At 43.3% G+C, this 15,014-nt stretch overlaps 1 protein-coding gene across 1 annotated transcript; it reads left to right on the top strand.

Moving 5' to 3' along the window:
- Window positions 1–246: 246 nt before the first annotated feature.
- On the top strand, window positions 247–1,949 carry LOC133035816 (uncharacterized). The gene is made up of 3 exons (XM_061112138.1): window positions 247–1,454; window positions 1,673–1,760; window positions 1,860–1,949. Exons 1-3 carry the CDS (start codon window positions 247–249, stop codon window positions 1,947–1,949), a joined length of 1,386 nt encoding a protein of 461 aa, XP_060968121.1.
- The last annotated feature ends 13,065 nt before the right edge of the window (window positions 1,950–15,014 follow it).

Below are 15,014 nucleotides of genomic sequence, written 5' to 3'. Positions count from 1 at the left end.
TTCCTACAACTGGCCTGCCTACAGTCAGCCTCCCAACGACTAGCAACTTGGGGGTTATAGCACTACAACATCTGATCCTTCAACAACGTCTCCTCTTGAAGGAATCCCACCATCACAAAAATCGCCACACAGGTTATGCTAAACTCCAATCTGATTCCATCTTCTGTTGATGCATGTCATACCACCATTCATACTCTAGATTAGGAGGATTTGATTGAATGAGCAATCGCTCGGACGTTCGAAGGGATGGAAGCAATGATCCAACGTATCCTAGGGGTTCCAACACCAATAAAGAAAAGTTTGCCTAGCAGTTTTGCCGACTCACCTTTTGTTGATGCCATTGCATTGGTCGAGATGCCAAAGAAGCTTGTCTTCCCATTAATGAGGATGTACGACGGAACAACCGATCCAAATGATCATATAGCTAGTTATAAGCAAAGGATGTTCACTGCCGCCATCCCTCGTGAGTTGCGCGAGGCATGCATGTGTAAGGGGTTTGGGTCTAGCTTGGCTAGCCCAACCCTCCAATGGTATATGAATTTACCCAATAATTTGATTTCTTTTTTTGCTCAATTAACGGATGTTTTTGGAGAACAATTTGCGAGCAGCAGGAAATTGGAGACACTGTTAGATGACCTATACCGCATCAAACAAAGGAGAGGCGAATCCTTACGAGACTATGTGGCAAGATTCAATGCTGAAAAAGTTTCCATCACAACATGCAACGTGGACACAACCATTACTGCCTTCCGTAAAGGCATGCTGATAGAATTTAACCTTTACAAAGAATTGACAAAATATCCATGCAAGACAATGGAGGACATGCTTGCCAAAGCTTGGGCGCAAATCAAGTGGGAGGAAGACGAATCCAATAGACAATCGACAACATCCTACTCTTACTCTCGCGACAGTAGAGTACCAAAGAGGGTAGAGCGATGCCAGTCCTACCATTATTCAAAACCTTATCCAACCAACAAATCACGGTCATACAGAGATAGCGAGAACTCCACCCAATCACACAGACCAAGGGATTACATTGCCAAGACAACACTACCTCGACGGATGAGGGAATCTGACAAGGGACCGATTCCTGAATACAACCTAAACATTGGCCTTGTCGAAGTAGTTGTAGTAATGAAGGGAATGGGAAACCAAGTCAAGTGGCCTGAAAGGATTAAAAAACCAGCAGCAATGCGCGACACGACAAAGTGGTGTGAATTTCATAATGACCACAGACATACCACTCCAGAGTGCGTAGCATTAAGGTATGAAGTGGATGGACTCTTGTGCAAAGGTCAATTGCGAGATTTTTTATCAGACAAGGGAAAGACGATCGTGACGGAAGCAGACAAGAGGCTGATAACACCACCAGAGCCACCTCAGCACACCTGGACATGTAATGTCATCTCTGGAGGATCAGAGGTCAGCGGCATAACATACTCAGCCGCTAAGAGGCATGCACGCGAAATAGTCGGATAGAGGGTAGACCAAAGAAACAACCAGCAACCTATAACGGCCAAACCATCAACTTCATGGATGACGAAGCTTGAAATTTTCTTAATCCTCACCATGATGCTTTAGTCATTTCTTTATTTATTTCGAATTGTTTTACTAAACGTATACTGATCGATAACGGTAGCTCTATTAACATCTTATTTTTGAATGCTCTCAGGGAGATGGGGATCGACGAGGCCACCATCATCCGCAAGTCCACATTATTGGTTGGGTTCAGTGGAGAGCAGAAACACTCAGTCAGCGAGGTTATACTCCACGTTTTTGAAGAAGGAGTCAACCTACAAACGAAGTTCCTTGTAGTTGACTCTCCATCAGCTTATAATGCAATCTTGGACCAATTGTAGATCCATTCCATGAAAGCTGTGCTATCCACATACCACCAAGTGATCAAGTTCCCAACCAAGTGGGGAGTGAAAGAAATGTGGGGAGCCTAAAAAACTGCTCGTGATTGTTATCAAAACTCGCTAAAGAGAAATCGACAACATTATAGCAACTACAACAGTTTAGTCCGACCTTTGCACCAGATGAACCCATTATGGAAGACCTAGATGATGTGTGCATTAGCAAGGAGTTCCCAAACCATAAAGTCCAGATTGGAACAAAGCTTACACCTGAGTTTCGAGCTAGGCTGATCGAATTCCTAATCAAACGCCATCATTGCTTTGCATGGTCCCATGACGACATGACATGTATTGATTCTAACATTATTGTTCACAAGTTGCAGGTTGACCTTGATTACCCGCCGGTCAGGCAAAAAAGACGTAAATTTGCACTCGATTGCAAAAAGGTGATAAATGAAGAGATACAAAAACTAATCGACGTGGGATTAGTTAGAGAGGTTGACTATCCTGACTGGTTAGCAAACGTAGTAGTTGTCAAGAAGAAGAATGGAAAATGGAGGGTACGTATCGACTTTACTGATCTCAACAAGGCATGTCCAAAGGATTCATTTCCACTTCCTCACATCGACATAATGGCAGACGCAACAGCTGGACATGAATTGTTGAGTTTCATGGATGCCTTCTTCGGTTATAACCAAATCTTAATGCATCCCAATGATCAAGAAAAGACATCATTCATAACTGAGCGAGGGACTTTTTGCTACAAAGTCATGCCGTTTGGACTAAAAAATGCAGGTGCCACGTACCAAAGGCTGGTCAACCGAATGTTTGCTGATATGCTTAGAAAGACGATGGAAGTTTACATCGACGACATGCTTGTCAAATCTTTAGCAGCAGAGAATCACCTCGATCACCTCAAGCAAGCATTCCAGGAATTAGAAAAATACAATATGAAACTTAATCCTACTAAATGCTCTTTTGGTGTCTCTTCAGGAAAATTCTTAAGTTACCTCCTCACAAAAAGAGGGATCGAAGCAAATCTAGACCAGATAAGATCAATAAAAAATATACAATCTCCAAAGTCAATCAAAGACATTCAACGTCTCAACGGAAGGATAGCAGCACTCAGCCATTTCATTTCAAAATCATCCGACTGTTGCCACTTATTCTTTTCAACTCTCAAAAAGACCAAAGACTTTGTGTGGATGGAGGAATGCGAAGAAGCGCTAAGACAGCTCAAGAGCTATCTCACCCGCCTACACTCCTAGCAAAGCCAAAGGATGGAGAAACACTGTACATGTATCTGGAAGTTTCAGAAGCAGCGGTCAGCGCTGCACTAGTTCGAGAAGATGAAGGAAAGCAACAACCAATTTACTATGTTTTGAAGACATTGCTAGATGCTGAAACAAGATACACTCAGCTGGAAAAATTGGCCTTAGCACTTGTCACAGCAGGGCGCAAGCTCAGGCCCTATTTCAAGTGTCATCCTCAGAGTGGTGCTGACCCAATACCCACTCCGGAGCATTCTACACAAACCAGACCTTTCTGGACGCATGACCATGTGGTTTGTTGAGCTCAGTGAATACGACATAACATATCAACCGAGGACGACCATCAAGTCACAGTATTGGCAGATTTTATTGCTGACTTTTCTTGTGTTGGACAGGTACAAGTAGAAAAGGAATTATTATGCTTAAATGAGCAAACAAACTCGACATGGATGCTAGCGGTAGATGGATCAAGCAATAGCAAGGGGAATGGCCTAGGAATCGTCCTTACCTCCCCTTAAGGAGATGTTATCCAACGGGCAATCAAATGTGACTTCAAACTTACCAACAATGAGGCTGAATACGAGGCGTTAATCGATGGGCTAGACCTATCCATTGAGTTGAATGCCAAAACCATTGAAGTCATGTCAGATTCTCAACTTACCGTAAACCAACTCAACGGGTCATACCAGGCCAAAGATTCAAAAATGGCATCCTACCTCCAGATTGTTCAAGACAAGATTTCAAGATTCACAAAATTCACCATTAACCAAGTGTCAAGACTAGAGAACAACCACGCCGACACTCTTACTAATCTCGGCTCATCTATTCAAACCAAAGATGGAGTCACAATTCTTGTGGGGATAATGCAATGGCCAGCGACATGCAAAGCCAATGAAGATGTAAAAAGTCTGACTCAACAAGACAACTGGATGACACCAATAATGCGGTACCTAGAAAATGGAACCCTTCCACATGACAAGAACAAGTCAAGAAAACTAAGAGCTAAAACGACCAGATTTACACTATACAATGGGAAACTCTACAGACGATCATTCTCAGGGCCATTGCTCAGATGTCTCTTACCGGCTGAATCCAATTACATTCTCCAAGAGCTGCATCAAGGTGAATGCAGAAATTACTCAGGCCATTAGAGTTTATGCAACAAAGCTCTAACAATAGGCTACTATTGGCCAACCATGCAAGCAGACTCCTATAATTTTGTTCAACAATGCGACAAGTGCCAAAGGTTTGCTCAAATATCTCATCTACCTCCAGAGAAGCTCCACTCTTCACTTACACTTTTGCCATTTATGAGATGGGGGATGGACATTGTAGGCAAGATGCCAACTACTCCAAGACAAAGGGTATTCATACTTGCCTTAACTGACTACTTCACCAAATTGGTAGAAGTTGAAGCCTTTGCACAAGTTAGAGATCGAGAGGTAAAGAACTTTATCTGGAAAAACATAATATGCAGGTTTGGAATTCCAAAGGAGATAGTTACGGACAACGGTTCACAATTCATAAGCAAGGACTTCCAAAACTTTTGTGTAGAATGGGGGATACAATTATCATTCTCAACTCCACGATACCCTCAAGCAAACGGACAAGCAGAATCAACCAACAAGATAATAGTCAACACGCTCAAGAAACGACAAGAGAAAGCCAAAGGGAGATGGGCAGATGAGTTACTAGGGATATTGTGGTCTTACTGGACAATAGCAAAGACCTCGACTGGAGAGACCCCATTTGCATTGACATATAGAACTGAAGCGGTCATCCCGGGGTAAATTGAAATACCAACCATTAGATATGAACACTCGACGGATGATCTAAATCAATAGAGCATGAATAGAAAACTTGATTCGTTAGATGAAAAGAGAGAACAATCGCTCATCAGAATAGCAGCATACCAGCCAAAGGTGGCCCAACATTTCAATAAGAACATTAGGGTCCGACAATTCAAGGAAGGAGAATGGATACTACGACGAGTGTTCCAAAAGACGAAGGAAGAAGGAGCAGGCAACTTAGGACCCAATTGGGAGGGGCCTTACCAGATTACAAAGATAGTTGGCAAAGGGGCATACAAACTCCGAGCAACAGATGGAAGAAACATAGGAAATAGCTGGAACGTTGTACACCTTAAGAAATACCATTTCTAATCACATGTGTGGCAAAACAATGCCCCCCCTTGTACACTCTCATTTTACGTAGTGGATTTTTGCATGCTTTGCCCGTGGTTTTTTCCCGAAAGGGTTTCCACGTAAATACCTGTGTTAATTATTTTAAGTGTTTGTTATATTTTAAAGCTCAAAACGTAAAGTAAAAGCAATATCAAACGAGGCACACTCAACCCAACTATTTACTTATGAAATAAGTGATAGGAGCTACGCTCGACCGAAATATTCACTTATAAAATAAGTGATAGGAGCTACGCTCGACCCAAATATTCACTTATAAAGTAAGTGATATGAGACACACTGTAAAGCCCGCTTAGTTAATTTGGAAATTAGCAGTTGTTTATGTTTAATCATGGAATTATTTATAGCTATTTAAATAATTTATTACAGTTATTTATGGGATTCAGATATGCATGAGTATGTTATCAGTAGTTTTTATATTTCGCATTTCCGGTGTCCGGTATTTTGGAACTCGGCGTTTGGCTCAGTAGAAATCACAACTTAGTACGTTAGTATTTTGGGGACGGGTTTTAGATATTGGGAATGTCGGGATTGGCCGGGAATTTAGAATTTCCCAAAAATACCCCCTTTAGTTTGATTTTCATGATTTTATGGTGGGGGGGCAAAATGGTCTTTTTGCCCCATTAGTGTTTTGTATTATATGAGTTTATTAAATGAAATAAATGTTTAATTTATGCATGTTATTTGGCTGAAAGAAAATAATGTTAAAGATTCCTTTTTACTCATTTTCTCATTCAACTTAGAAAAATAGAAAATTTCAAAAAAAAAAGGCTCTCTTTTCCTCTCTTCCTCTCTCGGCTGTTAGGGTGATTCTAGGGCTGGAATTTCTGAATTTTCAAGCTATTTCTATTGCATTCTAAGTGTTCTTCATCCTAGGTAAAGTCTCTAAACTTTTCCTTTTGTAATTCTTGAAAATGTGTGAAAATGTGATGATGCATGTTGGATTTTTATGTGATTCTTGCTGCTGTGATTTGAGGTTAGTTGCAGAGGTTGAAGCTTGTTAGATTAGGGTGCTTTAATGTTGTTTTGATGCATGATTATTAGGTAGAGCAAGCCATAACTCTTTTTATGCAAATATGTGATTTTGAAGATGAATTGTGTAATCTGTTGCTGGGTTATTGTTAATGTTTTTGATTGTTTTCAGAGGCTTAGTTAAGCTTGTTTAAGTAAGTTTAGATGGATTTGATTGCATGCTAGCTAGGTTTGCTCAAGTTTGAGTTTAGAACTCAAAGCTTGAGCTCTAATGGTGATTTTTGAATTCGTGCAATCTGGGTGGTTTTGTTGCCTTAGAAATGTTCTAGGGGAGGTATAGAACAGGTCTGGAAGGTTTCATGTGATTTGGGGTTGAATTGTGCAAGTTATGAATTTTTGAGGTTGCTGCCTGCGAGGAACCGGAATTCCGGTTGAGCATCCGGAATTCCGGATGGGGGTCCTGATTTTCCCAGAACCGGAATTCCGGTTGGGCAACCGGTCTTCCGGATGGGGGATTTTTCAGAACCCTAGTTTTCCTCGTTTTTGGGTTTTTAGGGGTATTGCCATGCTTTTTATCGATAGGGAAACTTTTAGTTTCGAGTTTTAGTCCCCGGGAAGTGATTTAGCGTGTCACTTATAGCGTTGTGATTTTTTTTGGTTTAGGAGCCGCAATCCGCTCGCTCGGCTTCGGTTCCTGGGTTAACCTAAGACACACGAAATCGGAATCCAGGTAAGATTAGTATAACAGTATGCATATGTAGATTACATGTTTAGCGAGCATGTAGGAAGCCTATTAGATTACATTAGTTGTATGTTGGCTTCGAACCATCCAACCCTGTCACGTCGGTACAGGCTGGAGTATGACCAAGAATGAGTATGACCGGCTTGACCGATCAGCCGACACTTGGTTGGTGGTTCCGTGCTATTGACGTATCCCGTCGGTACAGCTGGAGTATGACCAGCAGCCGGAGTATGACCGGTTCGACCGATCAGGAGGATATAGTAACACGTCGGTACAGGCTGGAGTATGACCAGCAGCCGGAGTATGACCGGTTCGACCGATCAGGTTGTTACGTGTCAATAGTACCGTCCCTATGAACGTTCGGAACTCAGTACCATGTTGGACATGGCAGTAGTGGCTCAGTACCATGTTGGACATGGCAGTAGCGGGACTCAGTATCGTGTTGGACACGGCAGTTAGTATCATGTATGAGTATTATTATGCTTTTCTTACTGAGTCTGTCGACTCACAGTTTATGTTCATGTGTAGGTAAAGGCAGGGCAGTTGCTGATGGACCGTGAGCGAGCTTATGAGATTGTACATGTCGAGGCGGTTAGGCCTGGAGCGTACGATCCTCGGGACAGCACGGCTGAGATTTTTGTAACTGGTCGTTAGACGACTTTTATTTTTGTAACAATTAATCAGTTGAACCTTTTTGTAAATGATTTTTATAATCGGGATCCCGAGTCTTTTGTAATATTGTTTATAAGTTTAATTAAAAAGCAAAATTTTAATTAATCACGTTTTTCCATAAACCTCGTTGATTAGCAACGAGCTGCACAGTATGTTTAAAACTCACGTAATACGCCTATGGTAGTTAGGGTGTTACAATTTGGTATCAGAGCCGCCAGGTTGTCTTCCGAAGATCGTCACGACATGTACAATCATCATCAGCAGTTAGCTCGGTTCACGGTTCAGTAAGCCTTTATTGCTTTAGTAGTTTATTGTATTCAGTTATGAAAAAAAGAAAAGCCTGTTAGGAAGCATGTTAGTAGCCTGATAGTAGAATAGGCGCATGTTTCGTTTTTAATCTCCAAATTAAGCGGCATTAACAAGCTCTCGATGATCGTGACCCGAGTGCCAACTCGGGATTTCGAGGCGGTTCAGACTAGATGGACGCCAGACAAAATATTAGGAGTCAGGGCATCTCAGTCGGGTCAGATCAAGGTCGAGGAGCTCAGTTCCCCTCAAGTGTTATGGGCCGAAGTAGAGGTCCCAGGGGCAGGGTTCGCGGTTGGAGTGGTGTTAACTCGCCGCAGGCTGCCCAAGTCAATCAGGAAGCCCAGAATTAGGAAGTTATGGTTTGCGGAAATGCAAGCCCGGATAGAAGAGCAAGATCTCGAGATCTCGGCAGGTTGAGACGGCAGGTGCTCTTGCGGTTCCGGTGCCCGTAGTTCCAGTGGCACCTCGCCCCTGCCGCCTGTGCCGAGATAGTGGTGGCGGCCATTAGATTGGAACCTTTGTACGAGCGGTTCCGGAAGCAGGCACCTCCGGTTTTCCTGGGAGGTCCGGACGTGATGAAAGCCGAGCAGTGGCTGGCGGTGATCACCAGAATCTTGAACTTCATGGGTGTCACCGGTAACGACAGAGTGGTGTGCGCCACATTTCAGTTCCAGGAGGATGCCCTGGTATGGTGGAACATGGTGTCTCAGATTCACGATGTCACCACCATGACCTGGGAAAGGTTCCAGGAACTCTTCAACGCGAAATACTGTAACGAGGCGGTCAGAAGCGCCAAGAGGAAAGAGTTCGCCCACCTGACCCAGCGAGAGAATAGGAGCATGACGGAATATATTACTCAGTTCAGCCGGTTGGCGAGGTTAGCCTCGGGATTTGCGCCAACCGATTTCAGTAAGAAAGAAAATATCTCGATGGACTTAAGGTGAAGATCAAGTATGACCTTATGATCACTACCGACGATAATACCATCTAAGTTGAGATGGCGAAGAAAGCATGGTGAGCTGAGGGCACAACTAGATGTATGTGGAATCAGTTAGGACTTCGGAATGTGGCGGGGCTCCTACCCCTTCTGCGTCAGGTTTCAGCAGGGGAGGTAGTGGTTCGGCCATGGACTGGAGGAGGAAATTATCCACTGCATCCGGTGGCTCGAGGCAGAACAAGAGGTTCCGAGGGAACCAGAATCAAGACAGTTGTCAGGCTAGTGTTGAGACCCGTTATTCCTACTGGAGTGTCTCATTAGTAAGAGGCATCCTATGGATGAGTGTTTAGGTCAAGGATGTCTGATGTGGCAGACAGAGTTTTTTTAGAAAATTGGAAAGACTATATGATAGATATGAATCAGGGTTTGGAACCCTGTTACCTGGCGGAGAATTGGTTATCTCCAATAGGTGGATTAGGTCTATGCCGATCAGGATAGATGGTAGAGAGTTAAGCGCTGATTTGATTGAGATGAGTTTAGTCGAGTTCGATATTAATGTAGGAATGGATTTCCTATCTAAATATTCGGCGAGCATTGACTGTAAGAGGAAGATGGTGGTCTTCCAACCGGAAAGTGAAGAACCGTTCGTGTTTGTGGGTTCGGTTCAGGGATCTCGGATCCCGGTGATCTCGGCTATGTCAGTGAGAGAATTATTGCACGGTGGGTGCTTAGGGTTTCTGGCCGTGGTGGTGGACACCACTCGGCCAGACACCATTCGGCCAGAGGACATCAGAGTGGTTCGGGAATTTTTGGACGTTTTTCCCGAAGAACTTCCAGGGTTACCACCTCAGCGGGAGATCGATTTCGTGATTGACTTGGCACCAGGGGTGGATCCGGTTTCCAAAGCCCCGTATAGGATGGCTCCAGCTGAACTTAAGGAATTAAAGATTCAGCTCCAAGGGTTGCTTAACATAGGGTTCTGTCGGCCTAGTGTGTCACCTTGGGGAGCCCCGGTTTTGTTCGTGAAAAAGAAGGATGGATCTATGAGAATGTGCATCGACTACAGAGAGTTGAACAAGCTGACGGTGAAGAATAAATATCCATTACCTAGGATCGATGACTGGTTCGATCAGCTTCAGGGGAAGACAGTCTTTTCTAAGATTGATCTCCGTTCGGGTTATCATCAGTTGAGGATCCGAGAGGAGGACATTCCAAAGACGGCTTTCCGCACTAGGTATGGACACTACGAGTTTCTGGTTATGTCATTCGGACTAACCAATGCTTCTGCAGCATTCATGGACCTGATGAATAGAGTATTCAAGGATTTCCTCGATATCTGTGTGATTGTGTTTATCGACGACATCCTCGTGTACTCTCAATCAGAAGAGGAGCATGAGTTACATCTTCAGATGGTACTGCAACGACTTCGAGAACAGAAGCTCTACGCCAAGTTCAAGAAATGTGAGTTCTGGTTGTCCCAGGTGTCCTTCCTAGGGCACATTGTGAGTAAAGACGGGATCAAGGTGGATCCCGGGAAGATCGAATCCGTCAGGGATTGGCCGAGACCGAAGACAGTGACAGAGATCAGAAGCTTCTTGGGATTAGCTGGGTACTACCGTAGGTTCGTGGAAGGGTTCTCCAAAATTTCAATGCCCCTAACCGAGCTTACAAAGAAGAATCAGCGATTTATCTGGTCAGATAAATGCGAAGCTAGTTTTCAGGAGCTGAAACAGAGGTTGATTACTGCACCGGTACTAGCTTTGCCTTCGGATAAGGAGAAGTTCGTAGTCTACTGTGACGCATCCAAACAGGGTTTGGGGTGCGTATTAATGCAGGCCGATCGGGTTATCGCTTATGCCTCTCGTCAGTTAAAGGATTATGAACAGCGATACCCGACTCATGATTTAGAATTGGCCGCAGTGGTTTTTGCACTGAAGATTTGGCGGCATTACCTTTATGGGGAGAAGTGCGAGATCTATACCGACCATAAAAGTCTCAAGTATTTCTTTACTCAGAAAGATTTGAACATGAGACAAAGGCGTTGGTTGGAATTAGTGAAGGATTATGATTGCGAGATCCTCTATCATCCCGGAAAAGCCAATGTAGTGGCCGATGCCCTGAGCAGAAAGGGTCCCGGGCAAGTAGCTAGCATGGGTCAGATCTCACCCCAGCTAGCAGAGGACATGGTTAGATCCAGCATTGAGTTTGTGGTAGGTCAGCTTCACAACCTAACGCTGCAATCTGATTTGTTAGAAAGAATAAAGGTTGCTCAGACGACAGATCCGGAGTTAGTGAAGATCCGAGATGAGGTATTGGCTGGTCAAGCCAAAGACTTTTCAGTGTCAGATAGTGGGATGCTTTTGTATAAAGCCAGGGTTTGTGTCCCGAACAGTGTGGACTTGAGAAACGAGAGCTTTGAGGAGGCTCATTCTACTCCCTATTCTCTACATCCCGGCACCACCAAGATGTACCAAGATTTGGAACCGTACTTCTGGTGGAGCGGTATGAAGAAGAATTTGGTAGAATTCGTTTCGAGATGCCTCACATGTCAGCAGATCAAGGCTGAACATCAGAGACCAGCAGGGTTGTTGCAGCCTCTAACCCTACCAGAATGGAAATGGGAGGATATTACGATGGATTGTGTGGTCGGGTTACCTAGGACCACGAGTTTGCATGATTCCATCTGGGTAGTGGTGGACCGATTTACGAAATCTGCTCATTTTTCTGCCGGTTAGATCAACATTGCAGTGGATCAGTTGGCAGAGTTAGATGTCAGGGAGATAGTGAGACTTCACGGGGTACCGAAGTCTATAGTTTCGGACATGGATCCGAAATTCACCTCCAAATTTTGGCAGAGTTTGCAACGGGCAATGGGTACGAAGCTAAAATTCAGTACAGCATTTCATCCTCAGACAGATGGTCAGTCCGAAAGGACAATTCAGATATTGGAGGATATGCTGAGAGCCTGTGTTATGGACTTTGAGGGTTCATGGAGTAATTACCTACCGTTAATAGAATTTTCATACAACAACAGTTATCAGAGTACGATAGGGATGGCACCCTATGAATTGTTGTACGGTAGGAAATGTAGATCCCCTATCCACTGGGATGTGACAGGGGAGAGGAAATACCTAGGTCCAGAATCAGTTCAGCGGACCAACGAGGCGATAGAGAAGATAAAAGCTAGAATGCTTGCCTCACAGAGCCGACAGAAGTGTTACGCAGATCCGAAACGTAGGGATGTTGAGTTCCGAGTAGGGGACCATGTGTTTTTGCGGGTATCTCCGATGAAGGGGATTAAACGTTTCGGGAAAAGAGGCAAGTTATGCCCTAGATTTACAGGACCTTTCGAGATTCTCGAGAAGATAGGTCAAGTGGCATATCGGTTAGCATTGCCTCCAGCTTTATCAGCAGTGCTCAACGTATTTCATGTCTCAATGTTGAGAAAATACGTTTCAGACCCCTCTCATATACTCAGTTATGAGAGTCTTCAGCTTCAGTCAGATATGTCTTATGAGGAACAGCCAGTGCAGATCCGGGATAGAAAGGATAAAGTCCTTCGGAATAAGACCATAGCGTTGGTCAAGGTTCTCTGGAGAAACAGTAAGGTGGAAGAAGCCACAGGAGCTTCGAGTCGGTATATGCGAGCTCAATATCCAGAGTTATTCAGGTTAGATTTCGGGGACGAAATCCTTTTAAGGGGGGGAATAGTTGTAAAGCCCGCTTAGTTAATTTGGAAATTAGCAGTTGTTTATGTTTAATCATGGAATTATTTATAGCTATTTAAATAATTTATTACAGTTATTTATGGGATTCAGATATGCATGAGTATGTTATCAGTAGTTTTTATATTTCGCATTTCCGGTGTCCGGTATTTTGGAACTCGGCGTTTGGCTCAGTAGAAATCACAACTTAGTACGTTAGTATTTTGGGGACGGGTTTTAGATATTGGGAATGTCGGGATTGGCCGGGAATTTAGAATTTCCCAAAAATACCCCCTTTAGTTTGATTTTCATGATTTTATGGTGGGGGGGCAAAATGGTCTTTTTGCCCCATTAGTGTTTTGTATTATATGAGTTTATTAAATGAAATAAATGTTTAATTTATGCATGTTATTTGGCTGAAAGAAAATAATGTTAAAGATTCCTTTTTACTCATTTTCTCATTCAACTTAGAAAAATAGAAAATTTCAAAAAAAAGGCTCTCTTTTCCTCTCTTCCTCTCTCGGCTGTTAGGGTAATTCTAGGGCTGGAATTTCTGAATTTTCAAGCTATTTCTATTGCATTCTAAGTGTTCTTCATCCTAGGTAAAGTCTCTAAACTTTTCCTTTTGTAATTCTTGAAAATGTGTGAAAATGTGATGATGCATGTTGGATTTTTATGTGATTCTTGCTGCTGTGATTTGAGGTTAGTTGCAGAGGTTGAAGCTTGTTAGATTAGGGTGCTTTAATGTTGTTTTGATGCATGATTATTAGGTAGAGCAAGCCATAACTCTTTTTATGCAAATATGTGATTTTGAAGATGAATTGTGTAATCTGTTGCTGGGTTATTGTTAATGTTTTTGATTGTTTTCAGAGGCTTAGTTAAGCTTGTTTAAGTAAGTTTAGATGGATTTGATTGCATGCTAGCTAGGTTTGCTCAAGTTTGAGTTTAGAACTCAAAGCTTGAGCTCTAATGGTGATTTTTGAATTCGTGCAATGCAGGTGGTTTTGTTGCCTTAGAAATGTTCTAGGGGAGGTATAGAATGTGTCCGGAAGGTTTCATGTGATTTGGGGTTGAATTGTGCAAGTTATGAATTTTTGAGGTTGCTGCCTGCGAGGAACCGGAATTCGGCTGAGCATCCGGAATTCGGATGGGGGTCCCGATTTTCCGGTAACCGAATTCCGGTTGGGCAACCGGTCTTCCTGGGATGGGGGATTTTTCAGAACCCTAGTTTTCCTCGTTTTTGGGTTTTTAGGGGTATTGCCATGCTTTTTATCGATAGGGAAACTTTTAGTTTCGAGTTTTAGTCCCCGGGAAGTGATTTAGCGTGTCACTTATAGCGTTGTGATTTTTTTTGGTTTAGGAGCCAGTAATCCGCCGCTCAGCTTCGGCCCGAGTTGACCAAGCACACCCGAAATCGAATCCGTGTAAGATTAGTATAACGGTATGCATATGTAGATTACATGTTTAGCGAGCAAGTAGGAAGCCTATTAGATTACATTAGTTGTATGTTGGCTTCGAACCATCCAACCCCGTCACGTCGGTACATGTGCCGGAGTATGACCAAGAAATGAGTATGACCGGTTTGACCGATCAGCCGACACTTGGTTGGTGGTTCCGTGCTATTGACGTATCCCGTCGGTACAGCCGGAGTATGACCAGCAGCGGAGTATGACCGGTTCGACCGATCGGAGGATATAGTAACACGTCGGTACAGCCGGAGTATGACCAAGAATGGAGTATGACCGGCTCGACCGATCGGTTGTTACGTGTCAATAGTACCGTCCCTATGAACGTTCGTAACTCGGCACCATGTTGGACATGGCAGTAGTGGCTCAGTACCATGTTGGACATGGCAGTAGCGGGACTCAGTATCGTGTTGGACACGGCAGTTAGTATCATGTATGAGTATTATTATGCTTTTCTTACTGAGTCTGTCGACTCACAGTTTATGTTCATGTGTAGGTAAAGGCAGGGCAGTTGCTGATGGACCGTGAGCGAGCTTATGAGATTGTACATGTCGAGGCGGTTAGGCCTGGAGCGTACGATCCTCGGGACAGCACGGCTGAGATTTTTGTAACTGGTCGTTAGACGACTTTTATTTTTGTAACAATTAATCAGTTGAACCTTTTTGTAAATGATTTTTATAATCGGGATCCCGAGTCTTTTGTAATATTGTTTATAAGTTTAATTAAAAAGCAAAATTTTAATTAATCACGTTTTTCCATAAACCTCGTTGATTAGCAACGAGCTGCACAGTATGTTTAAAACTCACGTAATACGCCTATGGTAGTTAGGGTGTTACACACACTCAACCCAACTATTCACTTATAAAATAAGTGATAAGAGCTAT

This window comes from Cannabis sativa, chromosome 1, assembly GCF_029168945.1.
Source record: "Cannabis sativa cultivar Pink pepper isolate KNU-18-1 chromosome 1, ASM2916894v1, whole genome shotgun sequence".
Classification (NCBI taxonomy): Eukaryota; Viridiplantae; Streptophyta; class Magnoliopsida; order Rosales; family Cannabaceae; genus Cannabis; species Cannabis sativa.
The sequence above is the reverse complement of the archived record's forward strand: the minus strand, read 5'-3'. Positions and strand labels throughout refer to the sequence as shown.